Source organism: Zootoca vivipara, chromosome 6 (genome assembly GCF_965207765.1).
Source record: "Zootoca vivipara chromosome 6, rZooViv2.hap1.1, whole genome shotgun sequence".
Lineage (NCBI taxonomy): Eukaryota > Metazoa > Chordata > Lepidosauria > Squamata > Lacertidae > Zootoca > Zootoca vivipara.
The window spans coordinates 19429903-19448143 of NC_142589.1; the positions used below are offsets into that span (position 1 = coordinate 19429903).

The window sequence follows — 18241 nt, forward strand, 5'->3', positions numbered from 1 at the left end:
CGCCCATCTGGCCGGGTTCCCCCAGCCACTCTGGGCGGCTTCCAACAAAACAGAAATTCTAAAACACAGAAATCCATCAAACATTAAAATACAGAGATCCATCAAACATTAAAAGCTTCCCTAAACAGGGCTGCCTTGAGATGCCTTCTAAAGGTCTGGTAGTTGTTGTTCTCTTTGACCTCTAGTGGGAGGGCATTCCACAGGGTGGGAGCCACTACCGAGAAGGCCCTCTGCCTGGTTCCCTGTAACTTGGCTTCTCGTACTGAGCTAGATGGATCAATAGCCTGTCTTAGTATAATGAAGGGCTGTAGCTACGTTGCAGAGCATCTGAAGTGCACGCAGAAGGTCCCAGGTATCTCCAGGTAGGGCTGGGAATGTCCCTGTGTCTGAAATCCTGGAAAGCCACTGGCAGTCAGCATAGGCAATCCTGATCTAGCTGAACCACTGGTTTTACTTGGTGCAAAGCAGCCTCCTAACTTTCACCTTACCTTCCTTCTACATTTATTGAACTATGGATCTGGGGGTATGACATATGTACCTCCAATGTTTGCAAACCCCAGGAAGAAAAACCAAATGTTGGCTGCATCTACATTCAGGATAGGAACACCTACCAGGTGTGCTCTGCATCCTCACCTATCAAGAAGCACACCTGTAGCTCCTCACTCTTTAAAGGACATGCCCACCTTCTACTGCTCTAAACTTACATACATTGCAGCATCGCAAAGGAGGAGAAATGCAGGAGAGTTTTAGGGGGGAGCTGCAGCATAGCTGCCAAGTTCTCCCTTTTTTTAAGGGAAATTCCCTTATGCTGAATAGGCTTCCTCACGAGAAAAGGGAAAACTTGGCAGCTATGAGCTGCAGAAGGAAAAATGAAGACTGCTTATAGGAAGGCTTGGATCTCCCCCTACTGTTGGGCAGAATTATTGCAACTCTATTCTGCACCCAGTATGTAATATGCTTCAATTTGGGCATCATTACTGCAACTTTGATTCCACGCTCAGCTTGCAATGCTTCGTTTTGTTTATTCGTGCCTTTCTATGCCAAAGAGCTCAAAGTGGCATGTGTAGTTCTCCCCTTCCCATCTTATACTTACAACAACCCTGCGAGGTAGGTCAGGCTGAGAAATAGTGACTGGCCCAGTGAAATCCAGCAAGCTTCATGGCTGAGTGATACTTGAACCTGGGTCTCCCGAGTCCTTGTCTGCCACTGTAACCACTATACCACACCAAGCCTCTGGTTTCCACTTCGGGAAAAGGTCTGAGACCTCAAAAGGTCACCTACTATGGGGTGGGCAGAAGATTTACTAGTGGAGTTCTGAATGATCTTCCATAGATCAACAAGGATTCTGACTCCTGTTTGTTTAATGATAGATGCAACAACAACAAAGGGTTCCCCCTTATAAATTTCACCCTCTAAACTGTTTTCTTTTTTGGTGGAGGAAGGACGCTTGTTTATGGGGTCACTTTAAACCTGTTGTTGTTGTTTATTAATTAATTACCCTGCCTTTTTCCCTGGCAGGGTTCAAGGCAGCTTACAGATAAAAATGAGAACAGCTAAAAATGAGGCGAAAACCATCATTTAAAATGTTCTTAAACCATGCCAGCATGTTGGACCTCCACACAAATAATGTTGGGAGGCTTAGGACTTAAAGAAGAATCAGAATTGGCTGTTTGGTTTGTGAAATTGTGGATTGAATTTGGGATCCTGTCTTTGCACAGACACCCGCCTTTAGATTAGTACTGTCTACAATGATTGACAGTGCCTCTCCAAGGTTTCATACTGCCCTACCTGGAAATGCCAGAGATTGAACCCAGGGCCATCTGCATGCATAGCAGATGCTGTACTGCTGAGCTATGCCCTTTCCTCAAACCCATTCCCATCCAGCCGATCCTTTCTACTCTTCACCTTTTCCCATGGCCTCTTCCAACAAATGGGCCAGATCCCCATCCAGCTATAATAATAATGTTATGCACATCCCAAACATGGCTCACCACACCTTCTCCCCTCTCTTTCTCCTTCATCAGGTGGGTACCGAATTCACCACCATCCTTTACAACTTCATGTGCAACAGCAGCTGCGTGGGTGGAATGAACAGGAGACCCATCCTCATCATCATCACCTTGGAGACCAGAGAGTGAGTCAGTCATGTGAACACCAGCTCTGCAAGAGGACATGCAACTCCCCTGCCAATATAGTCCCCAACGGATAGTCAGATGAGTGGGGTTGATTTGCATTGGGTTGGGAAGGTAGATGAAGATTGGAGCCATGCCTCTATAGGGGGTATTCCCTTGAAGACAGTTTGGAGATGCATGCAAAGTGCAGCCAACAGGTTGCTTACTGGCACATACTTTTTAGACTGGCCTTATGTCAAGTGCACTGGGTTCTGATTTGTTTCCATGCCAAACCCAAGGTGATGGTTCTTATTTCTGATGTGCTAGGCCATGGGCAGGAAGCCAGTGAATCCCTGACCATTGGCCATGCTGGGTGTGTGTTGGCAGAATCTGAATTAGAGACAAGAGGGGAAAAGTTGGATCCCATCCCCCACTACCCACACCAAGTCATCCCTCCCTCTAATTGCCATTAACTGAAGAAATAACAGCAGGAGATGGATTCACCAACTTCTATGTTATGTCTAGTTTGGCCCTAACACACCCAGGGTCAGGCTTTGGACCTTCCTCACTTATTATCATTCATCTGCTTCCCACTGCCACCACCACACAGCAGCTCAGGGAAGTATGCAAAGTTATCCTCTTTTGACAAATAATACGGTGGTTTAGTGTATCAGCCTAGCACATAGGAGACCTCAATATCTCCTGATCTGAACCCACCCAGACCCTTAGATCTCTTCTGAGGTCCTCCACTGGGTTCCTTCTTTAAGAGAGGCTTGGAGGAGGATGGTGAGGTAAAAGGCCTTTTCAGTTGTGGCTCCCAAACTGCAGAACACTCTCCCTAGTGAGCCCCACCTGACACCTTCATTGATATATTGTTGATGCCAAGTAAAAATGTATCTTTTCCAACTTCCAGCTTTTGATAAACTAGGAAGATTATGGTTTTTGCTGCTAAAGCTTTCCAAGGCCATTATTTGGGGGAGGGATTGTTTTGAATATTTTTGTGACTTGCACTTTTTTAAAATGAATGTGTTAACATTACAAGACATTACACTGTATTTATGTTTTTATGTTACTGCTAATCACAGTAACAAGTCTAATAACAATTATAATAATTATAAACAAAGTCACTAGGTTGCATCCAACTATGTTCTGCTCAGAGCAGACCACCTGAAATTAATGGACTCAAGGCAGTCATGTCCATGGGTTTCAGTGGGTCTTCTCTGGGTAGGACTAACATTAGATATAGCCCACTGTTGGTATAGAGGTTTACGTCTTCTGAATTGACATTGCCTTTGCTTCTCAGTGGACAGGTCTTGGGGAGGAGGTCATTCGAAGGCCGAATCTGCGCTTGTCCCGGCAGAGACCGGAAAGCAGATGAAGACCATTACCGAGAGCAGCAGGCCCTGAATGAAAGTGTGGCGAAAAACGGCAACCCAAATAAGCGGAGTAAGTCTTTGGGTTGTGGATCATGGGCAGCATTCAAGGAAGGACAGCTGCCCCCAACCTGCTGCCTGTTGCTGAAGTCAATACTGAGTGAGGTGGGCCTATGGACTGGTCTGGGATAAGGCAGCTTCTTATATACCAAAAGTTAAAATGACTGAAATGACTGAAGCTAATTGGCTGTAGGTTCCTAGGTACGAACAGGGCTTTCAGGACCATGGACAGGTCACTGGAAGCTGCTTATCTATTGCTGCATGAGATAAAAGAAAGTACTTCTTCATGCAGCAAATGGTTAAACCGTGGAACTTGTAACCACAGGAGCTGGCAATGGCCACCAACTTAGGCGGCTTTAAAAGCAGGTTAGACAAATTCATGGAGAAGTCTATCTATAGCCTTGATGGACCGCTGAGGCAGCAATGCATTACACCACCTTGAGCTGCAGGTTCTCCGCCATTCTCCCCAAGATGCCTTTGTGCTGTTTCAACCTTGACTCAAATTAAGCCCCGTCTAACAGCAGTCACTGTTTCCTCCTCTCCCCTCACCCAGCTTTCAAGCAAAGTCCTCAAGGTATTCCAGCACTGGGAGCTGGAGTGAAGAAAAGAAGGCATGGGGAAGAAGAGACATATTACGTACCTGTAAGTAGCACCTGAGACTGGTTTGTGTTTGTGTGCGTGTGCAATGCTGTACAAGTGACAAACCACTCTAGTACGCTTTAAGATAAACTAGACCACGGCTTTCCAATCTGGCATGCACAGTCACCAGTGAACTCACCACTACCTCCTATGATGCCTGCAAAAGGTCCCAATGAACGCCCCCCCCAAATCAATAATAATAATAATAATAATAATAATAATAATAATAATAATAATAACAACAACAACAATTTATTATTTATACCCCGCCCATCTGGCCGGGTTTCCCCAGCCACTCTGGGCGGCTTCCAACAGAAACATTAAAATACCCTGTTTCTCATATTTTAAAACATACCCATAAAATAAGCCATAGCAGGATTTTTAAGCATTCAAGGAATATAAGCCATACCCCGAAAATAAGACATAGTGATAGGCGCAGCAGCAATGCCGGCCGCGGCAGGAGGAGGAGGAAAAAAAATAAGACATCCCTTGAAAATAAGCCATAGTGAGTTTTTTTGAGGAAAAAATAAATATAAGACATGTCTTATAATATGAGAAACACGGTACACTAATTTGTTAAACATTAAAAGCCTCCCTAAACAGGGCTGCCTTCAGATGTCTTCTAAAAATCTGGTAGCTGTTTTCCCTTTTGACATCTGATGGGAGGGCGTTCCACAGGGCAGGCGCCACCACCGAGAAGGCCCTCTGCCTGGTTCCCTGCAACTTGGCTTCTCGCAATGAGGGAACCGCCAGAAGGCCCTCGGAGCTGGACCTCAGTGTCCGGGCAGAACGATGGGGGTGGAGATGAGCACATTTGAACTGTGATCATAGAACCATAGAACTGTTGAGTTGCAAGGGACCCCCAAGTGTCATCTAGTCCAAGAGTCATCTTGAGAGGTGGTGGGCTCTCCTACGCTGGAGGGATGATAGCAGAGGCTGCAGCTGCAGATCCTGCACTGAACAGGGGGAGGGTTAGGTCAAATGACACCCCCCCCGGGGTCCCTTCCGACCCTTTTGATTCTAACTCACATCTGTTCTCCTTGATTCAGGTACGCGGCAGAGAGAACTTTGAGATGCTGATGAAGATCAAGGAGAGCCTGGAGCTGGTGGAGCTGGTTCCCCAACAGCTGGTTGACTCCTATCGCCAGCAACAGCAACAGCTCTTGCAACGCCAGTAAGTCCCCAATTGTCTTTCCCTGCTCTTCCCCAAAACAACATGCAGCACTATTAGGGTGAGCAGGGTGATGGAGGAGGATGGGGACAAAACAAGATTTAGTTGGGTCTGCCTCTAATTCGCTTTGGCACCACCTGTTGTGTTCTCTGTGTTGCAAGCCACTTTGTTTATATTTCTACAGAAGAGAGGATTCTGTGTTTTCAAAACCAGTCAGCAAATTTCAAATATTTCAAGGGTGGTTAACCCTTTGGTCCATCAGCTATTGCAGGATGAGAGCGCAAGTTTAAATAAGCTGATTAAATAAAGAAATAAATGTGCACTGGAGCAAACTTCTCCTACCCTCCTACTCATCCCTACCCCTGACCAGCAAACTCCATTCCCCATGCAGGACTCACCTTCAGCCTCCTTCTTCCTATGGCCCAGTTCTCTCGCCAATCAACAAGCATCACACGGGAGGGATCAATAAGCTGCCGTCCGTCAACCAGCTCGTGGGGCAACCCCCACAGCACAGCTCCGGCGCTGGGACCACCCTTGGGCCGATGGGTAAGGCAAGGCACCTGATGCAAAAGGCCAAGAATATTTATTTATTGTCTGTGCAGCACCCTTTCTCTGAATCTTCCTGGTTCCCTACAGACACCCTGTCATTTCATTTCCTGTAGTCAATTTCAGTGTGCCTGTATTTTGGGCTTCTTGCATGCTACCTGAGCCAGCCTCTCAGGGCTGTATAGGGTGGGATATATAGTTTTCTAAATAAAACGGAAAGCCTCGCTCTTCCCTTTGGAACCGAGATGGGGCAATTTGGGAATATGGAAGTGTAAACAGCTGCTTTGTGCTGAGTCAAACCATTGGATCATCTAGCTTACTGTTGTCCACACTGACTGGCATCAGCTCTCCTGAGGTTCATACTCAAGGGGTATTCACAGCCCTACCTGGAGAAGCCGGGGGTTGATCTGGTGGGGGGGGGGTGTTCTTCATGCAAAGCGGACACTCTACCACTGAGCTACAGCCCTTCCCCAAACTTGTGAGAGCTACTTTGTGGTTCCTTTTTCTTTTTTACAAAACTCCCAAGGTTCTAGCAAACTGCATTCAAGTGTAAAATAATGACTGTCAGGGGAGTGGGAACCCCCTCAAACAGCCAAGAAGAGGCGATGCCATCTGGACTTGGCTGCCCATTTTTTGACCACTCTAAATCTTTGTTTTAAAAACAAATAAAATTTATAATTACTTTGCTTTCCCACAATGTATTCTTGACTTGTAACTGACCAGATAAACTGTCTCTGCCTGATGCCTGAGTGAGGAAAATGGGATAGGACATCAAGCTTACACTGAGCTGCAAAATCAACCCCAAGTTACCTGGCGGTAACCCCACTAAATTCAGCGGGACTTACTTCTGTGTGAACATAGATAGGTTTGAAGCCATATATGGCTTTGAATGGGCTAATGGCAAAAGCCATTTTTTGGCTCTTTGTTGTTTTGGCTGCAAAAATTCTAAGAGGGCTACCCTTATGGAAATTTATTAACTTTGGAAGGGAACATGCAAGGAAGGATTGTGAATATCTGTTGACGACTGGGTTTTTGTGTGTCTGTTATGTGCTACACACACACACACACCATTAAAATATACATACTTGTTGCATCAGAGGATGACTAGATGGAACACAGACATGTGCAAAAACGACGCAATTGCAGCAGAACAAAAATTGCCAGGTGAAAGGGCAAATGAATACTGGAATGGATTGAGGCATGTTCAAACACCCCTACCTGGGTGTAAACCCAAGTGAACTCAATGGGATTTCCTTCTGAGTACACACATGCACCATTGTATTGTGAGACTGTCCTCCTAAGCACCCTTCCCTGGCAGCATGTGCCTGGGGAACAGTGATACTTACACATGGTGCCAATCAATGCGTGTGTGCCCACCTTTACCCACTTTGGAGCCTGCACAATGTCTCTGCTAAATACATATCTTTTTCTGCTCTTTTAGATGGGGTAGCCATTTTTTATTATGCCACCTCCAAGGCATCCATTTTGCACCACACTGCAGCCATTTTTCGGCATTTTATCAACATTCCCTATGATCTCATTGGCCCCAAAGGGTTGGCAGCCCCTGAATTGTGTAAGGTTGTACCTGGAATGTATTTTGCAAACTCACCAGGCTGGTTTGCTGCCATTTCTTGAACCCAGGGCCGGGAATGCTGAACAGCCACACCATGCAGTCCAATGGAGAAATGAACGGCGGGCACCCCTCGCAGTCCATGGTATCAGGGTCGCATTGCACACCCCCTCCGCCCTACAACCCAGACCCAAACCTTGTCAGGTAGGAAGGAGGTGGCTCAGCATGGGTCAACTCAGCAATGCCTGGTTTTGTTTTTGTTTAACCACACACTAACCTCTGTAGCAATTGGTTTGCTTAGGCCAGAGCTTTCCAAACTTTTCATGTTGGTGGCACACTTTTTAGACGTGCATCATTTCACGAAACAATAATTCAGTTTTGCTAGCACACCGGAGGTTAAACTAACCTCTTATGAGAGATACAGGCACTTATCGTGCAACAACACTTCAGCCGACACACTAACATGTTGCAACACACAGTTTGGAAAGCTCTGGCTTAGGCAATGCTCGGTTGGGAGTGGGGTGGGAGAGAAAGGCGAGCGCTCTGTTCACAACTTGTTTTCTTTAGCTAAGGGATAACAAGATGTTTAAAGTGGCACCACAGAGTTTTAAATGTTTGGTATGGATGTGGCCTAGAATGTTGCTGCCCTCCAGCTCCGGCCAGCAGGTCCAAAGGTCATGGATGATGGAAGTTGTAGTCCAGCAACATTTGGAGGGCACCATGTTGGCTACCCCTGCCTTAGGCCACGTTTCCTACCGCAGCCGTCCCTATTAACCCATCATATTCTTAAAAATTGATTTCTGTCAGAATTAAATGGGAGCCGGGGGAGGGGGAGGGGACAAGTTATGGGAACCATTTCCCCTCAATATTACAAAATATATTATCAGTTATTGGAGCCATCATAGGATATGAGAAGCTTGTCCATTATTTTACCATTCCTAGCTTACCTTACTGATAAGAGTTTAATTTACCTGAGGACTGAACTCCGCTTATGTTTCCCCCCATATCTATATCTATATCTATATCTATATTTTCCCCTTTTCTTCTTCTGCAGTTTTTTAACAGGTTTGGGGTGCTCAAACTGCATTGACTATTTTACTTCACAAGGGTTACAGACTCTTTACCACCTGCAGAACTTAACTCTAGAGGTAAATACCGAGAAGATCTGTTGATCACTGCTCTGTTTCTCTTGGGGCTGTCGTTCTCAAAACAACATTTTTTGGGATGGGATTGCGGGGGCGGGGGACGGGACCGGGGATCTCGAGCAGCTGAAATGCATGCTTGTCACAGGAGAAATACCTTGATGATAATATTAGTTCAACAATAAAGACAATTACCTGGAGCACCCTTCCCCACAACCTTGGGTACTCAGGTATGGTTGAAAAGGCCAAAAACTCAGTGGTAGAACATCTGCTTTGCATGCAGAATAATAATAATAATAATAATAATAATAATAATAATAATAATAATGTGACTTTCCCACACAATCATCGGTTGCATTTTTGTTCTAAAAATATGAAGAGCACAAAGCAGAAAATGGTGAAATAATGTGGTCGGTTCTGTCAAGCACTGAACATTTAATGCAAAACTTTGTGCAACTTTCAAAATAATAATCTGGCTTTACTCTGTAAACCACATTGAGTCTCTGTTAGATAAAAAATGTGGTATACAAATAGTAGCAGCAGCAGTAGTAGTAGTATTTATATGCCACCCATCTGACTGGGTTGCCCCAGCCACTCTGGGTGGTCCCAACAAAATATTAAAAACATAATCAAACGTTGACCATTAAAAACGTCTGAACAGGGCTGCCTTCAGATGTCTTCTAAAAGTCAAATAGTCATTTATTTGTTTGACATCTGATGGGAAGGTCCCTAGTTCAATTTCCAGGTACCTTCAGGTAGGAAATGTCCCCCACCTCAAACCCTCAGTGTAGACAATAGGGAGCTTGCGGGATGATACTGAGTTAGATACATATTCTGAGGGAAAGAACACATTTAAATATGTATTCTGAGAGAGAAATGTATTCTGAGAGAAAATATGCCTTTGACTATGTGTTCTGAGGAAAAAACATTCTGAGAGAGAATACAACGTTTTCTGAAAGAAAATGCAAAACTGAATATGCATTCTGCGTGAAAAAAACATATTGTGAGGAAGAAAAAAATATATTCTGAGAGAAAATATGCCTTTGAATATGTGTTCTGAAGGAAAAAACATATTGTGAGAGAGAATACAACGTATTCTGAGAGAAAATGCACAACTGAATATGTATTCTGAGTGAAAAACATATCACAAGGAAGAACACACCTTCAGACACCTTCTGAGATAAATGAACATTCTGATACATATTCTGAGAGAAAATGCACATTTAAATATGCATTCTGTGAGAAAAACATATTCTGAGAGAGAATACAATGTATTCTGAGGGGGAAATGCACATTTGAATACGTATTTTGAATGAAAAACATATGAGAAAGAATATACGGTACATTTAAACATAAGGGGGGAAAGGCCTATTTTGATGTGCTCTGAGAGAAAATGGACATTTAGATATGTGTTGTGAGAGAAAATGCCTTAAATGTGTATTCTGTGAGGAAAACATATTCTTAGAGGATACATATTTAAACCCATATTCTGAGAAAAGCACACATTTAAACACATGTTCTGAGAGAAAATATGCAGTTAAGCATGGGTTTTGTGAGGTGTTTGTTTTTTTAATGGCAGATGCAAGGGAATTATATGAAAAACATATGAAAGCGGTATGGGTAAGAAATTAGGCAGAGTTCTGTATCCCTACCCACTGTCCCCTGAGCTGTGAGACACCATCCCTTCGCCTCTCAGGCAACCTTCCCCAAACCTTCTGCCCTCCTATCATCCTTGGGGATCAGCCATGCTGGGGTGGGAGTTGGAGTCCAGTCATGTCTGGCTGGTTCCAGGCTGGAGAAGGCTGCTCTAAGGGAACCCTACACACATGTCTGCCCAATAAATGCTGCATGTTGCACAGAACCAAGTCTTCACCATGTCGTATTTTGGTGCCATGCATCGTATGTCATTTTCCACTCCGGGCTTCAAGCACTGAACAGAAAACCCGCAGAATAAGGGCTTTTCCTTCCAAAAACACCTGGAGCCAGTTGCACAGTCTTAGATTGGAATCAAAAGCTGCTTGCTGCTTAACCCCATAAAGTTTAGCGTTGCGCGTTCGCTTGTTTTTTTTTTAAAAAAAGAAATATCCCATTTTTGCATGAAGACTTTCTATGTTTGCTGAGTTATGCTAACTCCCAACAGAGAAGCCATTCATAACTTAATGAGCTCCAGACGTTTTGGGCCCCAACTCTTTTTGTTGTCTTTGTTTTAAAAAAACAACAACCATGAGGTGCTGATACTCATTTGTTCATAAAAGTTCTCTGAGTGCTAGTACAAAATGGTTGGCATCAACAGTAAGAAAGGAGAGGCAATGGTACTGCCAAACTCCCGGCAAAATAAATCCAAAACATCTGTAGGGCACAAAGTTGGGGAAAGCTGTAATAGAGTATTACAGTGCTTACTCTTTTAACTAAATTAACACTTGGGCATGAATCCGTGGTTGTTTTCATGAGTGGGACTTAAAACTGGCTGTGTTGTAAATCAGTCCTCCGAGAAGAACATGAGGCTTGTTTGGGCCTCTGTGTCTCCTCATTTCCTCCCCCAAATTCTCTCCTAGATGAATCACACACAGAGGGCCGGAGCACTTGCTATGTTAAATGTGTAGTACTTGGGCCTTCCATGTTTGTTTATTATTTCTTTATCTTGAAATAGTAGCTGTGAGGTAGAGAGATCAGGACTGGATGAGGCAAATTCCTAGAGATGGATATTGATGGCTATGAGCCACGATGGCTATGTGGAGGGAGGCAGCAATGCTTCTGAATGTGAATTATTGGAAAACACTGGAGGGAAGAGTGCTCTTGGTGGGCTTTCCAAAGGCCCCTGTGAGAACAGGATGCTGGGCAAGATGAGCTGTCGGCCTGATCCAGCAGGCTCTACTTATATTAAGGTTACCAGACGTCCCAGTTCCCCAGGGACAGTCCCCAGATTTACAAATCAGTCCCCATACAAAATCCATTGAAGTTGAAAAGTGTCCCCGGATTCATTGAAAAAAAATCTGGTAACCTTATCTTATATTCTCACAGTTCACCCAGTCCTTTTGTCAATCCAATCTCCCAAACCCCTTTCTCTGCAGGATCTTGGAGCACTGAAGATCCCGGAGCAGTACCGGATGATTATCTGGAGGGCCCTCCAGGAGTTGAAGCAGGGCCACGACTACGGAGCCCAGCAGCTCATCCGCTCCAGCAGCAATGCCTCCACCATCTCCATCGGCACATCCGGCGAGCTGCAGAGGCAACGTGTCATGGAAGCCGTTCACTTCCGCGTCCGCCACACCATCACCATCCCGAACCGCAGTGGGGCCGATGAGTGGGCGGACTTCGGCTTTGACCTCCCGGACTGCAAGTCCCGCAAACAGTCCATCAAAGAGGAATTCACAGAGGGAGAAATCAACTGAGTGTCTCTAGAGAGGCACATGGAAGCTGGCGAATTAAGGGCAAGGAACTGAACAGTTGGACCTGAAAGGTATTTGGCACAACAGCCAGGCGGAACGAGCCTTTTGGGTAGCCACCAAAAAGTATTTTTTCAGAGCTTGGGGCAGGACGTGACGGTTGCGCTCTGGAGCTGAAATGCAGTCCTTTGCAACGTACCTTTTCACGAAGGGTAGCTAATTTGGCGGTCGCATTTAGCAGCAGGACATGCACTGGGTTAAAAAAAACACACCTGTGTTATGTTGCACTTGGTTGTGTAGCAAACCTGGGTGAATTTTATATCACAGCATCAAGGACCTTAAGGATAACACGTGTCTCATCTTATCTATTCTCTTCCACCTCGTCAGAAAAGTCTCCAAGCCCCTAACTTCTTTAAGTGAGAACAGGGCTGACCTGTCACACATCGTGGGAGGTTTGTACGGCCAACTGGAACCAAACCACTTAGGGACTTCTTTTCTTTAACAGACTGCCAAAAAAGTGTTTGTTTTTCTACAGTACTTTGCAGAACAGAAAAGCAGCTCTTTACGATTTGATTAACCTGAGGGATATCTGTGTTAGCTGGGTGAAGGCGTTGCCTAGCAAGACGACTTTGTACACACACGCTGTATATACTGTATACTCGCCATGATGTTGTAAGGTTTATTTTCTATGTAAGCTATTGTGAAGAGTTCACAGATGGACAAGGTTTCACCCCCTTCTGAGGGGGTGCAAAGATGGCATCATTATTCCCCTACCCAAGAAAGGAAAACAATTCCACAACTGTTTCTAGAGTCAAAGGTTTATTGCTTGATGAAATCCAAATCATTATTTGGTCATTGTAATGGATTCCTAAGCAAAACATCAAAAAAAGGCTATAGTTTTCGTCTTTGGGAGAAATGAGCTCTCTGTCATTACACTTCTCCACACACAAAAACACACACAATGGTATATAGTTTGGTGCTAGCTGTTTCTTGCTTAGAAGCCCTATAGATGGGTTATGTTCCCTAGATTTCAGAACAAATTCATGCTTAGGTGATACGGGGTTGCATTCAACAATGTGGGTGTTTTATTGGCTCGGGTGCAAAATTTTGCTTTGTAAGAAACTTGCTTTTTCTTTTAATTTTCTTCTTCTTCTTTTTGTCGCAGCACATTTCAATAGACTCCAGAAAGGTAAGAGGTTTTGGAGGGAGCTTCCAAATGCTATTGGACTCCAACTCTCACCAACTCCAGGCAGTATGGCCAAAGGTTCAGGATAATGGGAATTGTAGTCCAACAACATTTGGAAGGACCACCCTTGCTTTAAAGCAACTCATTCCATCAGGTTGGCCACTTTGGGAACAGGATGTAGCTATGAACAAGGGGTATATAAATTTGTTAAATAAATCATCTGGATAGCTCAGTTGTTTAGAGTGCGGTGTTGATGACACCAAGGTTGCAGGTTTGATCTCCATAAGGGACAGCTACATATTCCTGCATTGCAGAGAGCTGGACTAGATGAACTTGGTTCCTCATAAGGCTTGGTTACCAGATTCTTGATTCTCTTTAATGCCATCCTCCACCCTCCAGCTTAGGGACGCGGGTGACACTGTGGTCTAAACCACAGAGCCTAGGGCTTGCCGATCAGAAGGTCGGCAGTTCAAATCTCCGTGATGGGGTGAGCTCCCGTTGCTCAGTCCCTGCTCCTGCCAACTTAGCAGTTCGAAAGCACGTCAAGTGCAAGTAGATACCTTTCGGCGAGAAGGTAAACGGCATTTCTGTGCGCTGCTCTGGTTTGCCAGAAGCGGTTTAGTCATGCTGGCCACATGACCCGGAAGCTGTACGCCGGCTCCCTCGGCCAATAATGCGAGATGAGCGCGCAACCCCAGAGTCGCCCACGACTGGACTTAACAGTCGGGGTCCCTTTACCTTTACCCCTCCAGCTTGGGTGCCTAGAATTGGGCACAGCACTCTTATAACCCCTCCAGATGTTGTTATTGATTCCAATTCCCATCAGCCCCAACCAACATGGCTAAGTGTCAGGGATGATGCAAGCTGTAACCGAGCAATACCTGGAAGGCCAGAGGTTCCCCATTCTATCCCAGGTGCACATAATCGGTACCTCTGGAAATTTCCTCCTGATTCTGACCAGGATTTTTGACATTGACTTTCCTTGTTTCACATGCTTCTGCTATTGTATGTTTTTGTTCTCTTGTCTTTGCTAAGAACAGTTTGCAATTCACCCATCCTGTTGCAGCATCCAGGTAGAATTTTAGAGCCCCCTTTTGTGACACCGTGTGATTTTGTTTGTTTGTTTGTTTAAAAGCCCCTTGCAGGGCAAGGGGAAACACTTTGATTTGGGTTTGGGTTTCTTGGTTTTTCAATAGGCTTCTTCTGGACTTCCATCCCTTAAAGAGAGGACTCTTTCAGAGGACTGCCCACTGTAAAGCAGGACACATACATCAGCTGCCCCTGCCACTGAACTAGCATAGCCAAAATGCTACAGATCTGTCACTTATTACCCAGCAAAAAATTCTCCTCCTTCTCTCTCTCACCCACTTTGCATCACTACTCAGTGAATATCTCTAGGGAGCACCCAGATTTGCACCTTGTTAAAGATCCTGTCTGAAAACTGTGCATGTGTTTTTGTCCTGCAGGGGCTGAGACTTTGGAAACAGCCAAGATGCAATAGTGCTTGTGAAGCAGCAGCAAGTTAAAGCACTTTATGTTGTTCTTTCCCACCCTCACTCACATCTTCAGTGGTCACAAAAATGCTTTCCCGGAGCAGTATTACTATATATAATTACTGTGTGTGTGAGTGAGTGTGCGTGTGCATCTGCATGCTTATGTTACTAGCAAATTTCAAAATGTTGGGCACATGTCATGAGCAGCTTGAGCAAAAATCCAGAAGCTCTGGAAGCATCCTGGAGTCAGCAGCAGGGATGGGAGAGTACATTTGTTTAGTATGCATGCAAAGGTGAGCCTTCATTCACACTTTCTGGAACAATACGAGGACCGAAGCACAGCAAAGTAATGTGTACAAACATGCGTGCAAAGGGTACTTGTACCTAGAGGTATACAAGGTTCTCAGTTTGCAGGAGAAAGGCCTACCATATATTTTGTTGATTCATAGCCATACTGGAGAGTGGAGACCCATGGGATGCACAGAGAGAGTGCTGTTGACCTACCTGGGCTTCAGCTAGAGTTAGGCCTATAAACACCTGCCAAAATCACAGCTTCAAAACCATGAAAAGGGAAAGAAAGGTGTTGGCACTCTAGATAACTGTAGGGAAATCTGGAGTGGCATCTCTCTTTCCCTCCCCCTCTCTTTCTTTTCCTCCCTTCCTCCCTGTCACATGTTGAGAAAGAACTTATGAGGAGGGAAGCCAGCACTTACAGGCTTCCACACAGTCTGAAAACCCAGGCCGTCCACAGTGATGGGCTTGTGCCTGTTAGGACTGGAAAGCAGGTGGCTCCGGAGCCAGTGACAGGCAGAACCAACAAGCTACTTTTGTCCTCCTCCTCCTCTTTCTCTGTGCCGAGTTCTACAAGGGCAGAGCTAGGAGTGAGAAGGCAGGTGAGCTTGGAGGAATCAAGGGGGAAGTTAGGGCAGTGCCCTAATGGACAGGTGTGTGGGGCCCAGCTCCCTATGCCCATAGACATCTATGATGCCTCATTATTATTTTGACTCCATTTCCCCTGCTGTAACAAGTGGTGCTGAAGAAGAGTCCCTTCTGTAATAACTGAGGGCAAAGTTAGATATCAGCTAGCTAATGCTCAGAGGTCCACACTCAGTGTACGGACAACAAGGGATGGGCTCCCATGTGGCATTGTGCATGAGGCCAAACCAATACCGTACCATGCACCCATTGCCCCTTCTATGGGTAGGGACTCCTCCTCCTTCGTTACCAGGTCTTTCATGCAGTTGCATTTCCCAGTTGAAACAGGGCAAAGAACAATCCATCTACATTGGTTTGTTCTGGAAATGGCCAGTAAACTTTCTGATGTCTGATACAGCAACCTCTGAATCTCGTCTTTCCAATGGCTGCCTGACCCCTCTCAGGTGTGCGTGCCCGAGCTTTTTGAGATTCACCTTAACATGGGCTTAAGAAACACAAGTGGAGTTTAAACTTTGTCATGAATTGTGAGGTTTCGTTTCGTTTTTATTGTAATGATATCTTTGAGGGGGAGGGGAGGGGAAATGTGTTATTTTTATAGCTTTCTTGGGGTAACACAATAAATGGATTTCAAACGTCGTTTGACTCAAAAAGGAGAGATGCATTGCTGTTGCACACACATGCACAAATGCGCACCCTTCCTTTCATGCTCCTAGTGTGGGGCAAGGGAATTGTTTCAAGCCAACGGGTTGCATTCCCTTCTGGGGGCCACAAGCTAGTGGGGGGTGCCTTTTCATAGAAGGCTAGTTTCTACACACATTTTCTCTCCTCCATCCCGGCAAGCAAGAAGCATTCGCAAGAGTACAAGGGCACATTCCAGCCAGGCAAAAACACTTGGGTGCAAACCAGAGGGGGTAGGGTGTGTGGCTGGGGAGGCGTGTGCCCTGGGGAGAGTCCTGAGTGCCAGATAAAGAGGCATGGAGAGCCTCCTTCAGTCTCCAGGCCTAAGGGGAGTGACAAAGCATAGCAACCTTTTAAGCACAGCTTTGGCACACTACTGTGAATTACATCATGCTTCCCTCTTTTTTCACTTTTAAAAAGCTGTCTGGTTTCTGAATTCGATGGCGGCAGCATTAGCACTGGGGGCATGATTGCTTGACCCTTCCCACTCGTTACAGATAGAAGAACAGATGTCACAGGAGAAGCATTGAAGGTGCCTGGTCTTCTCCTGGACATGCTAACTTCTCTACTGCAGGGATTGCTGTTGAGCTGCAGACACATTCTGTGATGTGACCCACCCCATCGACAGCTTGAAATGGTACAGCCTCTGACACAGGCTGTTCAATCAGGAGCAGCCCTACCAACAGGCAGGGTGGGATAGCACCTCAGTGGACACAGCACATGGGGAACTGCTGGAGCTGGGAGAGCCACATAGAATCGTAGAGTTGAAAGGGTCCCCGAGGGTCATCCAGTCCAACCCCCTGAGGCGCAGGCATCTTAACCTGAGATTAAGAGTCTCATGCTCAATCGACTTAGCTATCCCCTGCCCTTTACCCTCTAGTCTGCTCCCCTCACATGCTTTGAAGAATGCTATCCCGTCAACACTGCAGGAGTAAGATCTATTGCCAGTCCAGTTGAGTGCTGTATTACCATAAGAAGAAGTACGGTACCCTGCAGGATCAGGACAAAGGCCCACCTAGTCCAGCTTCCTGTTCTCTCAGTGCCCAGCCAAAGATGCCTGAGAAACTGATATTGCAGGGTAAACATGGCCAATCTGGCTAGGAGCCGCCGATTGCCTTATCCCCCTTCAAAGCCATCAAAGGTGGGTATGAAGGATAGGACTAACCCCTGCTGGACCATGCCAGAGGCTCATCTCGTCCAGCATCCTGCAGCCAAACGGATGCCAATGGGAACCCTGCAGGCAGGACTTGAATGCAACAGAACTCTCCCCACTTGCCACCTTCTTTAACTGGTTTTCAGCCAAGGATAGCTTTACCCTTCAGGATTTGTCCATATCTCCTTTTGAAGCCCTCCAAGTTGGTCGCCACCATTAATTCTTGTGGGAGCAAATTCCATAGTTTAAAGCAGGGGCTGGGAAGCTTTACCTCACCTGGGCTGGTTCACTCCAGCAGAGATCCCACCGTGGGCTGGATCCTGTGAGCACGTGCAGCCGCGATTTCCGGTGCCTGAGCAGACATGATTTCCAGCGTCTGCACAGATGTGATTTCTGGCACTGCGGAAGCGAGTCCCTGCGCCATGCTGCACCGATTTAGCACAGCGTGCGGGGACTCGCCAAGTGGGTAGCTCGGTTTAGGGGCGGCTCATGGGCCGGTTAAATGAGCCCTGTGGGCCGCTTGTGGCCTATGGGCCTTAGGTTGCCTACCCCTCATTTAAAGACACGCTGTGCACTTTCATTTGTCCTGAATTTTCCTCCATTTCATGCAGCGAAATGTTTTCTCGGAGAAGGTTGGTCTTTTATGATGGATGCATGAAACCTACTGTATGCCACCCCGAACCCCTGGAAGTAGAAGTCCTTTCTGTTTCACAGGGTAATAACGGTGCTGCGGAAGCCTTGCAAAACTAAGAGTGGCATAATAATAATAATAATAATAATAATAATAATAATAATAA

General features: G+C 45.7%; 1 protein-coding gene across 4 annotated transcripts in view; it reads left to right on the top strand.

Annotated features, from left to right (window-relative positions):
• TP73 (tumor protein p73) overlaps window positions 1-13137 on the top strand; it is a 91864-nt gene extending 78727 nt beyond the window's left edge. For 3 of the 4 annotated variants that reach the window (XM_088671676.1, XM_060276159.2, XM_060276160.2), the window contains 8 exons: window positions 2025-2134; window positions 3415-3557; window positions 4098-4186; window positions 5233-5357; window positions 5746-5900; window positions 7542-7674; window positions 8525-8618; window positions 11684-13137. In XM_088671676.1, the coding sequence (XP_088527802.1) occupies window positions 2025-2134; window positions 3415-3557; window positions 4098-4186; window positions 5233-5357; window positions 5746-5900; window positions 7542-7674; window positions 8525-8618; window positions 11684-12004 (1170 nt within the window). In that variant the 3' untranslated portion in view covers window positions 12005-13137. The remainder of the gene's footprint in view (window positions 1-2024; window positions 2135-3414; window positions 3558-4097; window positions 4187-5232; window positions 5358-5745; window positions 5901-7541; window positions 7675-8524; window positions 8619-11683) is intronic. The other variant, XM_060276161.2, reaches the window with a different exon arrangement.
• The last annotated feature ends 5104 nt before the right edge of the window (window positions 13138-18241 follow it).